The sequence below is a fragment of the Rousettus aegyptiacus genome, unplaced genomic scaffold (genome assembly GCF_014176215.1).
Source record: "Rousettus aegyptiacus isolate mRouAeg1 unplaced genomic scaffold, mRouAeg1.p scaffold_m13_p_10, whole genome shotgun sequence".
Taxonomy (NCBI): Eukaryota; Metazoa; Chordata; class Mammalia; order Chiroptera; family Pteropodidae; genus Rousettus; species Rousettus aegyptiacus.
In genome coordinates, this window is record NW_023416285.1 from 97,015,901 (window position 1) to 97,039,019 (window position 23,119).

The following is a 23,119-nucleotide window of genomic DNA, read 5'->3' on the forward strand; positions in this document are numbered from 1 at the left end:
CTGATTTCAGGCCGTGAAGAGACTTTTCTGAGTGGAGTCAGTAAGAACTTCTCTGTTAGAGAAAGCAGACATTTCCCCTTCGGCAGACTGCCAAGATGACCCTTTACTAGAATTTATGAAGCTACAGTTTAGTAACTTGCAGGTCTTGTTAAAATTAATTTTAAAAAAATGAAAAAAAAAAGCAAATAATAAATTAATGCATATCCCATATTCCAAAACTTTCTAGACTTTTTAGTGCAAGAAATACTGTCTAACTGAAGCACTTGAGAATTATCATGAAATTCTAGCAAAAAAAGGTAATCATCTCAGAAGTGGTAATAAAAAAAGAGAAACAACCAGAGAGGCACACAGATTTTTTTTTTAAAGGATTTTTATACTATATTAAAAAACCACAAAATAAAAAAAAAAGGGCCCGATCGACACACATCCCAGCAGCCCTTCCGAGTCTCTGCGCCACGGCCACGCGAGCTGGCTGTCGCTCTCTGCTCGGCTCGCAGCCTGTGGTTCGTGCTCCAGTTCTTAAATCAAACTTGTTCCGCCAAATCCAAGACTCTGAATTTATCCAAGTTGTAGAAACATGCTTTTACCACCCGGCCGCCGAAATACCTGCCATTCAGATCTACGACAGCTGAAAGGCAAACAAAGACCATCAGTGTGGGCTGGCCGTAAGACGCCACGCTTTAATTTCAACAATTACGAGCATAGATCTAATTTTTCTGTTCTTCATATTGAGCTGTACAGCTTACCTTTAATTGCTGATTCCACCCTCTCGAATTCTAAAAATATCCGCACTGCTTCATCATCAGGGGCACCGGGGATCTGGGAAGGAACGAAAGCAGAAAACTACACAGTCACCACCCGAGATGTCGCTGTGTTCTCCTCCCTACATGACGTGTCAGAGTGAGTGTCCTAGTCATCATCGCATACGAACAAGTGGTAGCCAAATACCCAGGAAATAAGTATAACTTGTCCCCAAACTCTGCCGACACCCGTTTAGGACAGGCAGGTGTGAGGTGCTGGGAACACACAGCTGACCCGTCAACAAGCGGCGACTGGGCACAGAGGGGAAGCGGGAGCGCGCTATTTATAGCGCAGCACACCCCGCTCTATTTGTAGAGAATGTTTTGCAATCTGTCTGTTACGACAGGTTGTAAACATCACAAGAAAACACTCACTTCGAATATCACACATTTTCCAACTTTGCCATATTTTTCACACTCTTCCTTGGTTTCAACCTCCAAGTCTTCATCTACCTCTCCTGCACCAACCATGTTCTATAAACAAAAACAAGTAAATTCAAGTATCGAGTATCATTTACAAATATATGTTAGATGCATAAATAACCCCCGTGATAGCAGATCTTCTCAATCCCAAACAACACAATGAAAATGTTCATCCCTGTAGCACCTAAAAGTTGGTAGTTCTTAGAAAAAAACAAAACTATACATCGAAGTTCATAAAGTTACAAGAACAATTATATCTTAAAAAAATAAAACTATACATCGAAGTTCATAGTTACAGAAACAATTATATAAGCATCAGAAAGCATAAACTAAGCTAAACTTCTAATGATTTCAGATGTTTTAAGTTACTCACTGTAATCTTAAATGTTATACTCAGCAAAGAAACGTTAACGAAGGAGGACAGGAAAATCAGTGCCACACAGAGTCTATCTGAAAGCATCATCTGCAGTAGCATCATTTCCCGTTTTCTTGACCCGTATGCTACCACGGGGCTGGGGAGCGGGCAGGGGCAGTTAGAGGGGAGCGACACCCAGACTCAAGGCAGGTAGACGGGTTCTGCTTTCTGCTTCTTACCCGTAGTAGGACCACTTTAGTAGGACACTTAAGTATTTCGGTTAGTGGATTTGAATCCGACTTCTTGGATGCATCTGTAGGAAACAAATCACCATCTGTACATATGTTGGTATTGTGTCTGAGTTATGGGCCATTTAATCTCAGTAGCAACCCCCATGCCCCAGAGTCAGTGACAAGCACCAGGCAAGCAGCCTCTGAGCGACCACATAGCCTCACCTGTGCCAGAAGCCTCTACTTTGCTTCCGTGTAGGTTTTTACCATAATCCCTGGGAGTTTTTAGCTCCCCCAGTTCCCTGCAATTTTTGTTTGGTTCACTTCCTAAAGGGCTGACAGAGTACATCAATCACAACCCTTACCGGAGAACGTCTTGGCTCCAGCCAACGGCACTAGCCCAACGTAATAAGCAGTTAATTAGCCAGCCACCGGCTGACTGCAGAGATTCCCGCAAACCGGGGTGACTCTGGGCTGCCTGGCGGCTTCTGAAAGCTGTGCTGACGGCCTGCCAGAAGCTCTCCTCTGTCAGGAAAGGGAGTCAGCTATGCTGGCTCCTCTTAAAATGCCAAGACACGCTGGACCTACTCTAGCATGTTCTCGGCACAGAATGGGCTGTGGCAATCTAATTAAAACAAAACACCGAGGACGTGTCACCTACCAGTAAGAACTCAGAGGATGGGGACGGGGCAGGCACAGTCACTGAGAGGCCGCGCGTGGCTGTCACGCTGTGACAGAGGGACCACGACCTTAGCGACGGGACGCGGCTCTGCCCGGTAGGAGCAGGCGATAAACGCCGTCCTGGGTGCCGTTCACTTACTGGCCGCCCGCCCTGTCTCTCTGTCCCAGGGGCCTTCCTGCCTCTACCTCTGCCCCTCCCAGGAGGCACGGCACAGGCGGGCTGTGTCGTCCTCGGGGACCCCCCTGTTCTGTGCGGGCGGGCCGGTCTCCCCCGCACTGCGCGCCCCCCGCTCCTGGGGAAGACCCACCTTTCTCTGTGACTTCGCCCACAATGATCTTGCCTCCTCGCTTGCTCGTCTTCTCCACCGACAACGCCGTGCTCAGCCCTTGCTCGTGCTTCCCGAGACCCTGGCCTTCCCGGAAGCCATACTTCTGCATGATTTTATGAGCGACTGTGCCCCTGGGAGGGGAAGAGGAAGACCCTTTACACCGAAGCCATCAGCCGGGGTGTAAACCGAATTTTGTCACCGCAATAGACTTCTGGGGAGAAGTGGAAACCTCACGAGGGCCTTGATGAGCTCACACCTAACTAACAAAAGGCCACTCAGCAAAGTTGAGGGAAGCTAACACCGGAACCCCAGACGCCCTGAGGTCACCTTTAACGTATGGGAAATGACTTCCCCGACAAAGTCCCCCACGACCCATTAGAAAGCACTGGACTTCGTACGTCCCACATCTGCACTGCTCCACAGTGTCCGGCCGCAGATTAAGTGTGCCTTCAAAACCAAGTGTGAGTCTCACGAGGACGACTGCAGCAGCTGCCAGTGACAGCCTTTCCAAAGGGCTCTCAGATCGTCTACTTAACAGGAGACAGACTGAGGCCCAGATCAGCCAACGAGCTTAAGGATGGCTAGGAACAAAGCAAGACATGACACTGAGACATGACTTTGACTGGTGTTCATGGTGGAAAGGAAACGGGAACCCGCAAGTCCTGCGTCCCCTCCAGGGCACCGACAGCACGAAGCTGCCCAGCGGCACGCGGAGGTGCCTCCCGGGTCTCCAGGGTGCCCCCCTGCGACGACAGGTACTTCCGCCGGAACCGCAAAACCCTGCTCCAGCTAGAACTGCACCTCCATTACTTCCTGTGTGCAATTTCCTTAAAACTTTTGTTTGAACAAGCTGTTCTAGGGCTAAAAAGAAATGACCCAAAACTGAACTGTGCCACACTGCGACTTCCTTACATGTACGTTAAAGACTGAATTCTTGTTTAAAAGGGGATTCAGCAAAAAAGGCAACTTTTATGATTAGCAGGAGAAAAAAAAGGCTTTATGTCTGCCCACCCTCCAGCGGACACCCTGGGGCAGCCCCACAAACCCTCCCACAGCAGATGGACTGTCCCTTCTCCGCCCTGCCCAATGCGGTGGCTGCCAGCCTCGTGTGTACTTGAAACAAGACTGGTGTGACCCAGGACCTACATCTTAAATTCACTCCCGAGCCGCCATGGCTGGCAGCTCCCTAGAGAAGAACACAAGCCTAGGGGCCGGGCCCACAGAGGTCAGACCCGCACAGTCCCCTCGCAGCGCACGAGCTCCGCCCACCTGCCCCGTCCACCTCTGACGGCTCTACGGACGTAGGGGGCTCATGCACAGGGGAGAAGCCAGCTCAGTGTGATGCCCGCGGTCTAGGCGTCCCTGTCACAGACCGAGAGTCCTTCTCAAGGCCAGAGAAGGCCAGAGAAGGCTTCATTTGACCGTCCCTCACAGCACGAAAGGAACAGTAAACATAAAACTTTTTCAACGAGATGCACGCCGAATCCAGTGGGGTTAAAAACAGCCTGCCATGAGCCCCACCTACAAGCTAACCTTAAAACAGATTTTTACATGTCGGCAAACAAATTTCTAATTATAGCTAGGACGGCTGAGTTTTTAGACCAAAGGTACAGAACCGTAACCTTGAAGCAAATGGCTCATTTTATCAAGGGAAAAAAAGGTGTCATTCACCCTTAGGGCAGTGTTAGCTCCCATTCACGTGAGCTGTTCTATCTGCAAACGTCATGAAAACAAACGTAACTATCAGGAACGTCCTCCAGAGTACACTCTGCACCTGCACCGTCCCAAACTCCCGTGATTTGTCCAGAACACGCAGCCCCATGCCGGGGGACCACGTGCGACTCGCTGCCACGCGCGGGCGTGTGTGACTGGACGCACCAAGCGCCTCCCGAGAGCGCCCGCACTTCCGGGCAAGCTGCGTCTGCCGCAGGGGCGGCCGACCGCTCCGTCACCCTGCGCCGCCTCCTCACGCGCGCCGCGGCGATGGCACCGGGACCCTTACCCCATGTTGGCGAGGAAGGAGTTGCCGGGCCCCGTCGGGGACCGGGGCCTGTCCTGCTCCTCGTACGCCGGCGGAGGGACGGCGGCTTTGGACGACTGCGAGCGCGGCCGGGAGTCCTCTTCGTAAGGGAATTCTCGGGGTACTGATGGAAAAACAGAACAGCTTTACCAAACACCCAGAGATTCTGAGCAGCGCCTAGATACATCTTCAACTAATTCAACGGACGTTTTCGGTTTGCTCCAAGGAATGAGAAAACACCCAAATCGATTTTGGCCTCCACCTGACTTTGAACTCACAGAGGCGGACACCGTTTTTCTGACGCTAGCTTTGTTCCAGCTGTTTCTGTCTCTCGAATGTCCTTTTTACATCTTACTGAAACGTTCCCCATTAGAAGTGCTCTGAAATGACAACTCTTGTCTGATTTGTTAAGATTTTTTCAAGCTCCAGGGAGACCCGAGCAGTCTGTTCACTCCCATGGCATCGTGTGTACCTGTCCTAGGACTAATCTCAGGACGTCGTCAGCCCAGCACAGGCTGCGGTCTCTGAGGTCATGGACCACACACGAGGGCAGTGACTGTCACCCCAGGCTACACGGCAGCATCAATGGGACCTTTATCAAGACCCGGACACTTGCGCCCCACCCCCGGAGACCGGTTTCGAGTGGGTGTTCGGTCTGCCAGGTGTTTTCACATGAGAGGCATTGAGCAGTACTTTCAGAACCGTCTTCTTTAAGAGGATAACATGAACAGTACAACGGGTATAAAAAGCACCGGAAATGAATGTTTTCTGGGCACAGTTCAGGTGCAGTCCAACCCAGAGGACATGAAAACTATCTCGACGACACATCAGAGTTCAGGTCCAGCCCCCGAATCCTAGAGCAGATGGCCGTTTGGCGCCGTCTGTAATGTACGCAATCTGGGCGCCGACACGGAAACCAAAGGCAGGAAAAGCTACGGGAGGCGGGCGCGCCACCTTGTGGACGGCCGTGAACTTGGCGGCCTCCAGACCACTCCGCACAAAACTGTAAACTGAGGAGCTACTATTTGTTTTAACCTGACTCCAAATGTGAAATGTTGGAGAAGACAAAATTTACACAAAACAAAACGGAGACCTCACCGTATAAAAGTCCAGGCCTCAGAGCCCTGCACAAAACCTCCTGGGAGTGGGAGGGGGCGACTGGAGCCTGCCCCGGGCCCTAGGGTGAGAGCCAGAGGCCAGGGGCGCCTGCGGGCCCAGGACCGGGTTAAAGGGCAGCAGCAGAGCCGCGGGCAGGGGCAGCGGATACGTACACTCTTTGTCTTTCTCCACGAGAGAGGTGGGTGGGGCGATGGCGGCTCCGCCCATACCTGCGAAGACAGAAACGCCACTGATGAGAGGGACGTTCAGGTGCCAGGCCTCAGGCTGTAACGGATGCCACAGCCATACCACGCTCTCCCCTCCTCAACCGCCTAAAGAATTCAGCGTCTGCACCCAGGACTGAAAATACAGAAAACTGACAGAACCAACAGACGTTTTTTTCATGGCGGACCTTCAAGAGCCCTAGAATGCAGCTGACAAGTGAACCTTATGGCAAAAGCACGCGGCCCAGAGAACGGGCAGGCGGTCGCCTAGAGCACAGCGACAGGGCCGCTGGCCGGGGCTGTCCCTCCGGCTTCTGCCTCGGAAGCTGGCGTCACCGTGTCCATCTTTTAGAGGCGCGTGAACGGGCAGAGTCGGGATAAGACGCGGCTCCCTGCGGCGCCTGGCCCTCCCCCTCCCGGGGCGCACCACTGGACCCAGACGCCTGTGAGCAGCTGCGGGCGTTCTGGCCGCTGCAGAGCTGGTTTTGTGCTGTCGCCATGCCCACTCACGGCCCTGGACAGAGACTCGTGGGCACAAACCAACCAAAATGACTCGTTTGCTTCCCCTCAACACGGGGAGAACGTGAATGAAGAGCAGGAGGAACTTTTCATTAGGCTCGAGCCCTAATGTGTATTATTATTGCTGAATCACCAAAGAAATAGCACAAAAATAATAAACTGTAAAAAAAAAAACCTCATTCAAAAGCACTGCTGCACCAGCACGAAACGCTTCCCAAAGAAAGCCCTGTAAGCCAGCACACGGGCGGCACGGTTACCAGGCCTGGGCTGGACGAAATGCTTCCGCGGAAATAGGAACTGCACTTTCTCATCTTTCGTCTGAAGCGCCTCCTGGTACCACGTTTTAATGCTGTCACTAAGACCTTAGTGATTGTCGACTGATTCTGAAAAGATCAGCTCTAAGGAGTTCGGTATAAAAAATTCAGGTGATGACCGGAAACATGCCACTAGCCGGTTACCACGTGGATGGCAGCCGTCACCAGCTGCACACAGGTGGCTAGACCGCCACCACCTCCCTGCCATCAGGCTCCTGCCCGCTGCTGCCCAAGGAGGCGAGCGGCCTTCCTGCAGGCAGCCAGCTCCTCACAGACAGGGCGGTCGACCGCCAGCTGGGAAGACGGGACCCGCAGGCACTCGGCCTCCGTGCTGGGCTCCGCCGCAAGCGGACGGGACCAGCGCGTCGGTTCCTGGCGACGGCTGCGCAGTGCTGGACGCGCGTGCCCGCCCCCAAGCGAAGCCCGGGCCCGACCCGTCAGTTTCAAGTGCACAACGTGATGACCCTACATCTGCATATGTTGTGAAAGGATCACAATAAATCGTTAACATCTGTCACCATACGCCAGTACAATGTTTTCTTCTTGTGATGAGAACATTTGGGATCTACTCTCAGGAACTTTCGAATACGCAACACGGTGTCAACAGTAGTCACCATGCTGTACGACACCCCAGGACGCCTTTGTTTTATAATTGCAAGTCTGTACTCCCCTTACCCACTTCTCCCACCCCAGACCCCCTGCCTCTGGCGACCACCGATCTGTTCTGTTTCCACGAGCTTGGGTTTTTTGTTGGTGAGTAGGGGTCTATAAATATATTTATGTCTACACTGAATGATTTAAGAATCCTAAATTATTACAGACTGCTTCTTTCCAACTCGATTAGTATTTTGAAATTTAGATTAAAACCTGAATCAGCCTCGGCTATATGCCTGGGTAGACCAGGCTCGTCAAACTGTTGGTCACGAAACAGAGTTCACATATGTGGAAACACACTCCAGCTTCCTAACATTATTCTCAGGTCTTAGGTTTACAGATGGCCACATTATAATGAGGTTTCAGGCAGACCGAGATTGTGGATAAGGTTAACGGTGGACCTGCATTCTGAAGCGCTTCCCGGCGACTCGGACTTCTCGCCCTGAAAACGGGATGGTCAGAGCCCCCTCCAGGCCACAGCGCAGCATCAGGAGAACCTGAGGGAGGAAGCGCTTGGAGCAGTGCCTGGTACCCAGCAGACAAGTACGAGATTTAAATTCTCTCTTAAATCTCCATCTGCAACCAAACTGGCCGACTAAATCAAGCAAATCCCAATGAAAACAAAAGCTAAAAAAAGCAGCATTCCAGCCTCTCAAGAACGAACACGACTTGACCGCCTCGTGGCCGCCAAGGGTTTGGCTCCATCCCAATTACAATTCCGCTTGTAAAGTTCCAGCGCTGGACGGGGCCTTACGAAGTAACTAGTTCAAACTCTCATCCTCCTGCTCTCCGATGACACAGAGAGGCCAGTGTCCAGGGAAGCTCAGTGGCTTCCTCAAGCCACGCACGTTCGGGCCCACGTTCTGGAAACGAGCTCAACAGAAACGCGGCTGGACACAGTGCCTGGGTGAGTGCGGCAGCGCGGCAGGTCACGGAAAGCATCCGGTTACGAAAGGGTGGACGGGTGGGGAGCGCAGAGGGCACGTGTGGAAACGCGACACCGGTCAGCGCTGTGCGCACGCGCGGCTGCCGGGGCTCCGGACAGGAAAGGACCTCGTCGCTGCCGCCCGGCCTATCACACCAACTACGAAAAGCAAACAGCGGAAGCGCCCCGAGTTTGGAACACAGCGCTCACGGTCACGCCTTACTTCTTTTCCTCCTCTCGCGCTCGTAATCTTCGTCTTCATCGGAATCCGGGTCTGGTCGCCTTGAAAACCCACTGGCCTCATGTCGGTCTTTACGCCTCCTGTGATCATAAGGAACCCGTCATCACGGAAGAAACCAACTTAGAGATGCGAACCCAGGGATGTCGTCCTGACTTTCTCTTGGCTGCAAACATCCGGATCCTCCCTTCCACAGCAAACTATGAACGGGAGGAGGGGTGTGTGTGCAAACGACTGGTTGAAGACTAAAGCAGACAAAGTGCAAGAAAAATCCAGATGATGAACCGAGCAGATTTAACAGGTCTATGAGTATTAAGGAGCAAGAAAACGATTCCCTCATAGCACAGGGAGAAAAACTATTACTCAACATTGGGATTCTAAGTCACTGTTCTCACAACTCACCCAAAACGTATACTTTAAGTTTTCTTCATCTGCATATGGAATTTGCTCTACTACAAATGCTCTAAAACAATCTGGTTTCTTGCGGCCATTGCTCAGATCACCCGTGAACAGCAACCGCGGCCGTAAGGACAGCCCTGACGTCCACTCGCTAACGCTCTCCTGAGGGATTCAAACGCGCGCTGTCCCCGCGTCCAAAGGGGCCTTACTTTTCTCTCTCTTCTATTTCTTTCTGTCTTTCCAGCTCTCGCTGTCTCTGTCGCTCCTCTCTTTGGCGCTTCACGACCTTCTCATAATCATTAGGAAACATAGGGTCGTATTCGTCGGCTAAGGGAATCAGAACTTCTCCCGCAGAAAATCCACTGGGTACAGGATCCTGAGGAAGGTAAACGGGCCACAGTAAGTGTCATCCTCATGTCTTAAGATCTTATTCATAGAACTAGGGTCAAAGACGATGAGGGCTGGGAGGAGCCTTGGTGGCCATCTACCTGCCTCCTATTTTACGGATGAGGGAACTATTACCACGAAGTTCCTGAGAGAAAGAACTGTCACTATGAAAGTTAATTCTCTGTCATTTCAAAATTTGAAAGCAAACATCGTTTACCGTATAAACCTTGCTACCCTGCTAAGTTTAACGATGAGCCATCGTTCTCTAAATGCTCTAAAGAATAAAGCAGTTCGTTCAATTTTTAAAAATTAAAATGTTAATACCCTAATGGTAGAGAAGGTGGGTGACCCTAAAACACTCACATATTGCAGGTGGCATTACGTACTGAAGCGACTATGCTAGAAACAAGTCTGCACTGAAATCAATTGCCAATAAAAATGTCTGACCCCTTACTGCCACCTCAGGAAAGCCAGCCTGAGAAAATAGTTTTACATGCACAGAGCGCTCTCTGGAGAGATGCAGGGAGCTGTAAATAATGACAACAGTAAAGCAGATCTAGACGGTTCTACAGTTAGGGAACACTTGTGCAAAATATGGTGCATTCACCTGATAGGAACTTCATAATCAAAAACTGGTCATGAAAACTATTAACAAGAGGGAAAATGCCTAATTAAATTTTAGCACAGCTACCTCACAGGTTCCAGAGTTGAAATACAATAACAGAAGATGATGGGCCAGTTTTGAGAAAAAGTTGGGTGGAGAATTTATGGGAAAAAAATGTTAAATGACTAAGAATCTCCAAAAAACACCTCCACTGTGGGTGCCTCTCGAGACTGCTAGCAGGAGCAGTGCCAGGTCCTCCGGCCAAGAAACACCAGCGAGAGCTTCAGCAGTGTCTGCCTGAGAGCGGCCGCGAGGCGGGCAGCACACGGAGTCCCGCCCAGGACGGTCACGGCTGTGAGGACAGAGAAATGGGGTGGGGGGGGACTGCGCCTGGGCCCGTCTGGGCCTCCCCCGGTCGGGGGACGCGGGCTGGGAGTGCCTTAGTGAGAAGTCCGCAGCAACAGCACATTCCATCGCTGACCCTGGGTCACTTCTCATGGAGCAGTACGTGTGTGTGCGGTGGTGGTTAAAGGGTCAGAACACCTGAATGCCGTCGACGGAAGAACGAACGCACACCTGAAGAGTGGGTGTGAGCACGCCTACGGTGTCTGTCTGATTCACCTGCCCCCACTTTGTACAGCTTGTGAATTTTGAATTATGCCCTTTCCGGCTCTTCCTTATCCTCACTGACCTATTCACAGTCGTCCATGGCTGTTTTGTTTTTAAGCTCATTTAAAATCACTGGGAAAATAAAGGGTGGGGTGGTAGAACTGTCTTTATTAACCCATTTCTCTATTTTAATTCACCATAAAACAACAACTATTAAAATTCTTTACGATGGCAAAAATCGTTTTTCTTTTCACACATCTCCACTTTCTGATCTGCTATTTCAAGTAGCTAAATGTTTTAAACTTGATAAAACAAATAAAAACTAAGTTGAAAATGACAGTGCTGAGACTGGGAAGGCCTGCCGCGGAGACTGCGTGTCAGAGTGTCACACTCACCTTGAGGCCGGCGGCTACGTGCGGCGGGGTGTCCACGACCTGCCGGTCGTCTGAAGAGCCGCCTCGCTTTAGGTCGATTACCGGGGCGAGGACTGTGCTTTGTTTTGTCCTCTGGCTCTAAAATCATTGAAAAACAGGAGAAGTGAACCGAAGCTTCAAATTAAAATTCGTACTGTTGGTGACAAAACTTTTTTTATTTTTTTGGTCTCTGTAACAAAACCAACCTTTCAGAGATGAGAAAACCGTGACCTTAAAACAGCCTTTTAATTCATTCCATTCCTCTAACCACATACTAGTTTCATTAGCCTTTTTCTACAACACAAATCTCCTCTATTTTGTGCAAGTTTTATAGTAAACTTGGTCGCTGTAATGTAAACTCCCACGTGAAACTAGCTCCCGCCAGGATCCCCCTCTGAGCAGGAGGGCGCATCTGGAACAGCACGGGACACTTCGACTGATGTGGCTCTTCCACAAGGAATGGGCGTGTCTTATGTCCTGGGCAAGACACTTGAGAATTAGGGTATTTTTCCTCCCCAGTGGAATATAAAACCCTGCCCGACCTCTTTTATTTTGAAACTACAAAAAAACATTTTTTAACAAGATAGCCATGACCATTCGCAGACCACCGACCGCTGTCAACACTTTCCCCTTGAGTGCAGGGCCACTTGAAAGAGAGCTGAGGATGCCAGGGCTTCATCCATCATCTCCTGAAATCACGGAAATGCTCTTACACAACCACGCTATTTCCACAGCCAATAAAAGCGATCACTGCCGGTATCAGGAACTGATTCATGTGCGGATTCTCCAGGCCGTCCCCTCAGTGTCTTTTAAACAGCCGGTTTCACTCCGAACCAGGGCCCTGCCAAAGCCCACGAGGCACTTGGTTTTCAAGTCTCCCTGTCACCACCACCGCTGCCACCGGCACCTCCGTCTTCCCCTCCTTTTCTCCTCTGACGCGTCTTGTAAAATGCTGCTCATTCTAGATCTGTCTGATAACTTCCTGGTGGTTTAGCTTCACTCATTCCTCTACACCCTGCAACTCCTGAAAACTCAAGCTAAACCTTGATTTTAGGTGAGTGCTTTTATTTTGGTGGGGGGCGCTGTGCCTCCTCCGGCCTCACCCCAGCAGGCCACCGGTCAAGCTGTGTGGTCTCAAGCTGTGTGGTCGTAATGCTAAGCGTGACAGATAGGTACAGGGTGACCTCTTGACCTTCTGTACAGTTTAATCCCTGCCTTACAATTTAAGGTGTTAACATTTTCATAGTTATCACAACAGGCTCAAAGCAAGCCATTTCTCTTGAATTTAACAGTACTTATAATTTTAAGCAAACAAATTTAATCCAATCATTAAATATACAAGTCGCAAGGTGAATACCAAGGTTTAACGGACAATGAATGGAGTGAATTGTCAAAATTATACTTTTCTATTATTTTGTTTCTAGTCTCTCTCCATCTTTTAAATGGAGATACAGAGGAAACTGCAGCCCCATCTTTCAACTGCAGGTAACGCTTCCTCTAGCACATACCTTTCCGGTTTTGGTTAGGCCAGCCCGGGACTGAGTAATCAGTACATTAACCAGCCTGAGAGTCAACGAAATGCACCTTCGCTCCCCTTCAAGAAAAACACATCAGCTTTACACGGCAATCGCAAAAGATGTGAGAAAGTCGGCAGACGTGATTTCACAGGCAACTTTTCATTTTGACCAATTAAAAATATATATATTTGAAATCTCAAGAGATTTCCTAGTCGCTGAAATTAATCTATTTAGACAAATGAAAAGATGATAAACGTAACTTGAACGGACTGAAGCAGCAGTACCGGGGAGGGCGTCCGAGCGCCCTGACTTCACATGAAACGTGAGTCCTTGCTTACCAGCACGCAACTCTTCTCATCTGAGTAAAATGACTGTATGGAATATCAGCGTGTGCTCCCTTACATTTTATTTGACTTTTTAATATATTTATTTTCTGGAAGGATTTTTCTCAATTGTATTTTATAAAAGTCGGTTTTCAACCTATAGCTCATAATTATGCACTAGCTGGACGGAGAAAGTGATCCTGAAGTACCCTGGGCAGGAATAAACAGATTACTGAGAATTTTAAAAAGTGACCGCATTGATCCATGAAGCTGACAATTTTTAAACTGGGAATAAAGAATTATCGCAAGCAATTTCGATCTGTTTATCTCTAGAATATTTGGACTTCTACTTTCTGTTCTGCTATCTTCCACTGAACTAAGATTGCCCACGAATAACATCCATGCGACACCTGAGTTTATGCGTGAGAATTGCTCCTCGGAGCCAGTCATTTCACAAAAGAGCAGGTCTTCGAGAATAAAATACATGAAACTGTATTGTTTGGAATATAAAACCTTATACACTTACATGCAAATCAAAAGGTACATGAAACTTACAAAGATTTAAACACTTAAACCAATTTAAAAAAATTAAAAGGAAAAACCAGACGTTTTACTAATAATCCTTTCATATGGGATGAAAGCTTGTTTTAAAAAGACAAAATTCTGTCTCTTTAAAAAGAAATACATAAAAAAATCTCAACCTGGTAATGATGAACTTGAACAAGAGAGAACCTCTAATGAGACTGCACCGTTAAGACAGGCCGCTCTGCGGGGTCCCCCCACCCCCACCCCGGCCCCAGGACCTCTTCTGGCCCTGAGCGGCCACATGTCAGCGCTTCACCGTAAGTACCTGCTGATGCCGTAGGGACGGGGAAGATACATAATGTCAACTTTGAAGACCATTTACTATGGGAAATTTCAAACACAAACATAAAGAGAAGAGATTAAAGGACTCTTAAGTCTATCAACTCATGGCCAGTTCGGTTTCATATGCACCCCTAGCTCTCCTCTCCCCGATGGGATCGTTCTAAAGTAAACCCCAGAAATCACAACATTTTATCAGTAAATATTTCAGTATGTAGCTCTAAAGCAATTTTTCTCAACTTCTTTTTCCTTCCTCTATAGCCTTCCCCAAGGAACCTTTCCATACATTTTCCTCATCCATAGAATTTCAGTCCTAGATACATTATATACCTCTCGTGTTCTTTATGCGTATCGGTGCTTTATACATTTTTTTAAAAAAAAAAGCATGTTTTTCCCATCTCCTTAGGACCCACATTCGCCCCATCGAGGGTCTAGGGGCACAGCCTCCACTGGGGACGCACACTCCCAACCCCAGCGGCCCTTAAAACAGTAAGCAACCCGTACCGCCACTCTCCTCCCTAGAAGTACTCGACAGTAACGTTTTAATATCAAATGCCCCGTGGACAGCTACGTGTTTAATGTTCTGCATGCTGAACAATCTCGAGAGTGTTGCCAAAGCCCAACACGTGCGTAACTGGAACAAAAACGAACCCCAGCCTGCGGCCGCCGGACACACTAGCCACCACCCGCACAGTCGGTGGTACACGTGCGTCACCACAGCTTAGTGACTACCGCGGGGCCTCCTTCCTCCCAGAGCTGACCCCACGCCACCCACAATGAACAGCAGGAGTGCCACCCAGAGCACAGGCTCCGGGGCCCCGAGCCAGAACCAGGATTCACCAGCTGATCAGGACCAGGCCGCTGAAGCAGCATTTGGACCAAGTCCGCGAGGTCGGACACACGGGGTTTGCAAACCTGTGTCGCTGCTGGAAACTGAGCACCGCTTTTCCCCACCGGAATCTCCGAAACAGCTCCGTCCGCCCCCAGGAGTCCGGAGAAGCAAAGTGACCTTGCGCCCCTTACTCCTCTCCACCGAGCGCCTGCCCCCCCATCAAGTGCGACCCTGCAGAGTCCACGAGCGGGCAGGAGAGCAAGCCGCCCAGGGACTGCCGCGTCTCCCTGGGGCTGAGCTCACCTTCGCCTGGGTGAGGGCCGCCTTCTTCACCTGCAGCTGAGACTGCAGCAGTTTGAAGTTCTTGGACCAGCCTTCCGTCTTCGAGTCGCTGGTCTCCACTCCCAGGTCATCGTACAGGGACATCTTTTCGGTTTAACGCTGAAATAAAAGGGGGAGGGTGAGGTTTAAAGAACGCAAAATGTTCAAAGCTTCTGGTGTGGAAATACCTCAGTATCATGGAATTTTAGAGGTAAAACGCATTTGGGGAGGTGCCCAGGCCAGGAACCTTCGGCGACGGAAGCCAAAATGCCCGCTGCCTCCAAGCGGCGCCCCCGCTGACGCGCGAAGCCACACCCGTGTGTTGTTTTAAAATTAAAGCCCGAGAATTAACCTTCCTGTCCGTAGGTCATGTGGCCAAGTAATTCGGAGTGAAGCTGGCAGGCTCTGCAGCACGCGATGAGCCAAAAGTGGCAGATCCAGGTTCAGCTATTGCTCACAAACATCCGATTAAAGCCCCGCTTTGTCTCAGCAGTGAACAGTAGAAGCCTCACAAAAAACACCAACTGCAGGTTCATTTAGCAAAATCAGCCACCCTTTCATAAAGAAAATTTAAACGTGCCTAGAAATTAAAACCAGAAATGACCTCACAGATGCCATATTTTGATCGCTTACTGCGGGGAGAGTAGAGGGTTAGTTCTTGAACAACCTGACCTCGCATCCTACCAAAGAGAAACTGGTAACCTTTAATGTCACTGACTACCAAGAGACAGCCAGCGATCTAGTGAATGATCCAAACGAAACATCCCTGTAGAATGTAAGACGACAACGTGACCGTTCACACCTGTCTGGCCCCAGAGGCCAGCACAGGCTACAGATGGCTAGGGAGGCCCATTTCAAAGCCAGGTAGGTGACCCTCACCACCCCTGCCAGGAATCCCGACTGCCACCTTTAACATTCTGGAACCCACAACATGGCCCGCTTCTCAAAATAAGAAATCAATCTCTTTCTCACAGATGGAAAGAAAAAAAATTTTGATTGAAATCCCTAAATTGCAAGGCAATGCTTACACAGGGAGCTTCCGATTTATGGACACATCCCCAAAGCCTGTCAGTTCCCAGGCCCAGACAGTGTTTTGCCATGGAAACTGTTGGAAAAATCCTGTTCCACCTGTGTCTGAGGACGAGCAGGCCATATGGACAAGGAAAATATTTAATTTCCCCCCAGGGTTATGTCTGACGCAGGACGAAATTCCCTCTGGTGTACGCTTACTTCTCCAGCCTTCTGTATGACTGGGGTTCTAAGGCCCTGCCGCCCCAACACCTGGACTGACCTTGGCTCCGCCTCGTGTGGGGTGGGGGAGACGGGGTGGACACCAGCTCCGACCCCGAGCACAGCTGTTCCGGTTTCAGGCAGCGGTGCGCTCTGCCTGAAGTCAGTGCCCCACTGAGCTGCCCCTGCCTCTTAACATCTGCACCCTCGGATTACCGGAACGCGCCAGCCCTCGGCCCCCGAGGTGGCACAGCAGCAGGGTGCGTGACCGCTGACTGCCCCAAAGGCCCGCCCGACGTCGAGGCACGCCTCATTCAGGCTTCTCTGCAACTCACCAGCTCAGCTCGCAGCGCAGAGAGAATGTGCCAGACAGCACATCCAACAGGGAAATAAGTGTCCACTGCATTCAGTGCCAGACGAAGTGAACATTTTATTCAGGAACGTGGCAACATCTTGTCACATTAAGCTGGGGTCACTGAAGCTAAATGAACAAGAAGTAAGGAACTCCGTTTCTTAACTAAGCGTGGCTGAAATACGACATCTTCTGAGTTTTACAGGGAATCTCCCTGGGGTCTACTTCCAGAACCTGCTTTAATCCACGCCGCCGTAAACCCCATCAACACCTAGACCCAGGTTGTGGAGTTCACTGCTCCAGCCCCAGACCAAGGTCACTGTCTGCCCCAGGGCTGCAGAGGAAGCCGGGCCAGCTGCACAGCTCATGCGCTGTCTGCAAACCCCACACAATCCAGCTTTTCAGAATTTTCTGGCCAACAGGGACTTCGGCCAGAAGGAAGAGCTCTGCGCCAAAGGGCTTCCGAAGCTTCACGCACCCTTCGCCCAGCCTACCTTGTGCTCAAAACGAGTTTCAATTTAAATAAGATATCCTTCAACTGTAATTTTAGTCTGAAAACCTCAAATGGAGCAACAGCAAGAAAAACAATGGTGACTATCCAGCTTAATACTGTGGTTCTCAAAGAAACTGCTTCAGAAACGACCGTGCATCTTTTATCTAACCTAGCTCAATTTTTTGAGTCCTCTTCATCTCATTGGTCACAAAATCAAAACCTAGTAAAAACTATGGGTTCATTTGCTTTATTTTTCTTTATTCTTATAAAAGCAAGGGAAGCCTAACACATTCTGTGAAATGAATGTACATGAAGTTTTCTGGGAAATTACAAACATAAATTATCAAAATTTGTTTGCAATTCAAACTCCACGTTACCTCTCCCAATATGGCTTCATAAGGAATTTGAGAACTTCATCAAAGGTGTTTATAGTTGTCAGCGTCAAAGGGTTGAGCACATGCCTGCTATACTATGAAGGGAGACTAACTTCTTCGTTTCTGCATCTCCGATTTCTGGCACAGAGTAGGCATTTAATAAACATTTGCTGAAATACTAATAATCGAGTTCAGCCACATGACTCACCAGTGAACCTGCACAGTGCCCACGGGTTCACTGGAAAGTCACAGTAGGCAAAGGTTCTGAGACGGATGGCGGTTATGGTCACACTGTGCGAATGTACTCAAGGCCATGGTATTGCACACTTAAGGTGAAAATGGCAATTTGTATGTTATGTCCATGTGACATCACGCACACACGAACAGGTAAAAGGGAGGGGAGAGGGGGTGAGGTAACGGGGTGCTAACTCTCGTACCTCTCCCTACCCAGGAGAGTACACTCTCCTAGAAACACTTTTCCAAATTTTTGGGTTAAAAAAATCAAGCAGTGTCAAGCATCTCTGCCTCCCACAGAGCTCTTTCATCTACGAATCCAGCATTAAAAAAGATTTCATCGCTGAATTAACTAGTTTTCACGAGACCATATTTCCTGATTCCATTTCTAAACTAAAGATGGTTTGTTGAAAATTCCATTGGATTTGCCTTGATCTGCAAGCTTCGGAAATCGTTGCGCAGCAAAATCTTACGTTACAAGTTCCTTGCTTCTGTTCTCGAAACCTGTGTCTGAAACGGACGTCCCGTTACGACCATCTGCTAGTTTTCTGCAACAAGTGCTTGAAATCAGATCTCTGCACCACAGCAAAGAGCTTTCTTCACCTTCGTTTTCAGGGAACTTCGAATTCACGGGACTGCATTTAATCACAGCAATTACACACTCGTCATCCAGACACGCACGAATGGCCTGCTTTTAATCGCTATAATGGTACAAAGTGACTTTACCACCCAAAATGAGAGACCGGATTTGGACAAGAAGCCACCACACCCAACCCATCCGACCCACCCCCATCCCACTCAAGTGTTTCTCCGGCCCATGGGTGAGCCTGAATCCCATCCTCGTTAATTCCCTGCTTTTTTCCTTTTATATAATTTTCTTTACATAGCTTTATTGCATCTATTACTTAAAAGATGTGGATGTTTTTAATTTAGCTGTTTTAAGCACTTATAAATATACCATAACCGATTCTCTCATTCTCCCATTACTACCAGTGGAACATAACGAGTGCCTTGACGAGAAGGCCCAGACCTGAACTTAATTCATGTGAGATGTTACTGACATGATATATCACATTTATTTCATGAAGTCTCGTGCCAGGTAATAAAAAGTAGCACTTTCTAACATTTGATGTACCATAAGATGCCAGGATCAAATGCAAATACAAATAGCTGATTTTTATAATTTAAAATACCTATTTACTTGTTTATTGTGACACCTCTCGATCAGCCACACATCCTTCATATATGCTCCATTTAAGAAGAAACACAGGGAACGTGGTTCTGCCAGAAAAATGACTTTTAACGACTACCTAAGCCGCCAAACGACTTTTTTTAAACACTCGCAACAGGCAAAGAACGTGGAAGGCGTCGTCTTAGGGACGCCCCACCTACTCACCTTTCAAGAGCATCTCTGGAGCCTTTGGTGACTGCTGCCCCCACATAACACTGTCTCCGATCTGTTCCCATTCCCTCTGAACACAGTGGAGGGGAGTGACTTTCACACGTTCTGCCCCCAAATGGCTGACACATCTGTCTCCTATCATATCTTAAGCCCCTTAGAGGTAAAGGCTGTCTTGTCTTCATCTTTGTATCTCCAGCTGAGCGCCACGCTTGGAACACTGAGCGCTGTATAAGTATTTTCTAAATGTATCCGAATGGATGGAAAATGTTGATGCACCTACTTAAATCACAGTGTTATGAAACGGTAAGATCTGCTTCTTATGAACATAACTTACGGTAAGAGGGATCTGTAAGTATGTACAGTAAGCTTTAAATAATGCACTATAATTAATGGGAGAAAAAATATTGCAACCATACAACTAATGAGTCACATGAGCTCTGAGCACCTAAAGAAGCAAGCCTGGTAAGATGAGACCTTCTTATCACTAAGTAGGTATTTCTGTACCATAAAACAAGGGTCCCCAAGCCCTGGGCTGCGGACTGGCACTGGTCCTGGCCTGTTAGGGCCTGGGCCACACGGCAGGTGAGCAGCAGGAGAGCAAGTGAAGCTTCATCTGTATTTGCAGCCACTGCCCAGGGCTAGCATCACCGCCTCAGCTCCACCTCAGGTCCTCAGACAATAGATTCGCATAGGAGCACCAGTCCCTGGTGCCACAAAGGTTGGGGACCACTGCCATAAAGTGAAAACGAAGCCAAAAGACTGCAGGAAGTCTACACAGACACAAGGGAACAGGAAGGAAGAGGCTATGAGGGGCAGTGCGTCCTGATGTCCACAAAAAATACAGGTGATAAAAGGCATCTGCCTGTCAGATTTGTAATGCTTGTCCCTATACCTCCACCTCTGACACTGTGTCACAGTTCGGTGTTTCCACCCATTCCCACAGACTCTACTATTACCAAAATACCACAGGCCGGAGTGTATTCTAAAGAAAGTCCGCAGAATCACCTGCAATTTAGGTGCATACATAATAATAGGATATCCCTCATGATTTACTATTATGAGACTTGAGGGGTTACTAGCCCTGGCTAATCTGTTCCCTGAAGGTAATTTAAAACAAACCAGGTGAAAAGAAATCCACTTTAAACAGTTACATTTGGGGATGCACAGCAATTCTCCCTGAATTCTTACTTTCCATAAAGGGTTGTTTTAGTCTTCACTGTTAGCGCCTTTACCACATCCCATTATATTTTTGTGTATCTCACAATCCACTCTAAACTGTACAGCATCAGCACGTTTCTTAACGAAATTCTAAAAATAAAACGCCTTCGGTTTAAGTTCCTGATTTCTTACCCCATATTCCCTAAATATCCTTGTTATAATCAAAATGTCTGCAGTCTTTATCCCATGAAAACATGGAAACTGAACTGCATCCTTTGAAAACTCCACCTGGTGCTGGGAGATAGAGCCCTCAGCTCCCTGTGTGTACGCACAATTTTCGCAGGATTTTCCCCTTATCCAGAAGATACTTCCCACCCATTCGCCTGGTTCTAGCAATAAGTACCTCCGAGGGCTCTCCTTTGCGGACTTCTCTGAGAACCTTCCTGATCTGCCCTGACCGCCTCTCCTCAAACCTCTCTCTGCCTTACCTGCACTCTCCGCAATGCGACCACGGTGTTTCACCTCTGACACCTTCACACTTATTTCTGCAGGGACCCTTTTCCCCACCTTGCACATCTAACAAAAACACCCCGAGCCTGAGTTATAAGCATCACTCCCTCCTGGAAGCCTTTCCAGACCCCACTCCGGTCCCTCGGATCAACCCAGACAAGGGTTTTATGGCTGTTCCCCTCGAGAGCAGGAACAGAACCCCATTTATCTCGCACCTGCCGTTTATAACACATAGTCTGGGCGAAAGGAGCTGCTCAAAAAACGCTAGGTGACTAGACACCAGCGCTAAAACAGGCGTCGAAAGGGCACGGACCGAGGTAATGCCGGAGTCGTGTCCTCCTGCAGCTGCCCGGGCAAAGCCCTCATCTTTGAGAGGTACCCGCTCGTGGGGTTCCGCGGTTCGGGACCGAAGCAGCTCCTCTGCTCCCCGCGCCGTGGGCCTCGGAGGGGCGCAGGGGTGCTGGTACACAGGTGGCACAGGCCTGGCTACCGGGGTCTGGCAACCGAGCAACTTTTTCTAAACGTGACCAAGGAGAGAAAACTGTCCTCGGGTCGCGAAGAGACAGAGACAGATGGGGGGGACGGAAGAACGGGGGGAGGAGTGCGAGGCCCCGGAGACCCGAGGCAGGTAAAGGGGGGTGGCGGCGGGCGCGGAAGCCAACGCCGAGGGTCGCTGGGACCTCTGGCCCCAACGCGGCGCGGCGCAGGGCCACGGCCTCGCGTCCGAGGCCCCCGGGGATGGGCCCGCCCCGGCCCTCGGCCCCAGCCCCCCGCCCGCCCCCGCGGGGCGCCACTCACCCGGCCCGCCCGGCCGACTCTCCCATGGGCCGCGGACAGGGCCGGCTGGGCGCGCTCGGCGGACGCCCGGGACCGTCGACGGCGGCCGCGCCAACCCCTACGCCGAGTCCGCAGCGCGCGCCGGCGCGGGGTCAGGGGGCGCGTGCGGCGGCGAGAGAGGCGCGCGGCGGCGAGAGAGGCGCGCCTGCGCAGAGGACGCTCGCCGCAGCGCCCCCTGCTGGCGGGAGGACCGCGCCGCGCCCCCGCCTGCGTCCCGTGCTCCCGCCAAGAGGAGTCGCAGTGGCGCCAAGTTCGTGAAATGCCAGACCCTTCGGAGAGCAGGGCGGTGTGAAGCCAGATGCTGAGGAGCAGCACTGGTCCAAGGCTGAAGGAGAACGAACCTAGCCCTTCGTTCTCATTCATTCAGAACCATTCGTTATATGCATGAGGCTGGAAATAAATCACCATAGTTCAGATGAATTGGGAAAACTGCTGCAAAAAAAGTGGCAACAAGCCCTGAACTAAGCGTACGTCTCAGGAAGCAACATACACAGAGGTCACGGTCACGTGAACGGTGTAAAGCCTCCCGGTTTAAAAACGCTGTAACGGAATTTGGGAGGAAAAGAGAAAGTGCTGTTTTCTGTAAATATGATATTCCTATCTATCGCTGAGGGTAAACGTATTTCAAGACTGAGAAAGAATATAAGCAACTCAAATCTGGTGTTTAAGAAAAGGAAGAAAAAGGAGAAAAGAAATATAGTAATGAGTCAATAGATGATCTAAAGAAACAGATGATTAAGAACATTATGTAACAGTATCATGGTAACCCAAAACAAAAATTCAAATTTTCCAAATCATCGAAGCACATATACACAACTACAATGAATCAAACTAAATCATACAGTGAAATATTTGAAAAAGTTACGAATCAGAAAGCATAACAAAACAGTATAACAAAACTAAGATCGAACATTTTATACGAATAAATGTAAACAACCTAAACTTGCCTATTTAAAAAAATACAACTTCAGAGTGGAGCAAAATCCATAACACAACTCTGTTATATACACGAAAAAATAGTGATTCTGAAAGTTTAAAGTTACAAGAATAGAAAAGCTATATCAGGAATGTGCAAACATAAAGAAATCAGGAATCACAAACTTACTATTAACAGGGTTGACGTCACAGCAGAGAGCATTAAATGAGTATAAGAAGGCTATTTTATAATCATAAGTGTTTGAATTTCACAAGAAACATTATGGGAGAAATAAAGAGAATGAATACACAGAAATAATTGGTATAGTCCTTGCCACATGAAGGGCACAAGAGGTAAACGAGGATAGAGGAGTCCTAAAAATATAATTAACTTGGTAGATCTAAGATATCAAACTCTGTACCCTGACACAGAGGTTACATTTTTTCAAGTGTCCTTGGAACATTCACAATTGGACATATTTTAGGCCACAGAGAAAAATCTTAATTATAGTTCAATAAGTAGAACCACATGAAT

At 49.1% G+C, this 23,119-nt stretch overlaps 1 protein-coding gene across 3 annotated transcripts; it reads right to left on the minus strand.

Moving 5' to 3' along the window:
* Positions 1 to 352: 352 nt before the first annotated feature.
* On the minus strand, positions 353 to 21,776 carry RBM17 (RNA binding motif protein 17). Of its 3 annotated transcripts, none has more exons than XM_016136424.2 (12): positions 21,631 to 21,776; positions 15,062 to 15,199; positions 11,205 to 11,321; positions 9,419 to 9,585; positions 8,796 to 8,893; positions 6,110 to 6,166; positions 4,821 to 4,962; positions 2,798 to 2,949; positions 1,818 to 1,891; positions 1,176 to 1,274; positions 747 to 819; positions 353 to 628 (listed from the first exon to the last, which is right to left on the minus strand). In XM_016136424.2, the coding sequence occupies exons 2-12, from the start codon at positions 15,182 to 15,184 to the stop codon at positions 525 to 527; spliced, it is 1,206 nt and encodes a 401-aa protein (XP_015991910.1). In that variant the 5' UTR covers positions 15,185 to 15,199; positions 21,631 to 21,776; the 3' UTR covers positions 353 to 524. The 3 variants fall into 3 exon arrangements, with proteins under 3 accessions (XP_015991910.1, XP_015991908.1, XP_015991909.1); XM_016136422.2 differs by having other exon boundaries at positions 1,818 to 1,912; positions 21,631 to 21,759; XM_016136423.2 differs by lacking the exon at positions 21,631 to 21,776 and adding an exon at positions 16,645 to 16,770 and having other exon boundaries at positions 1,818 to 1,912.
* Positions 21,777 to 23,119: the final 1,343 nt, after the last annotated feature.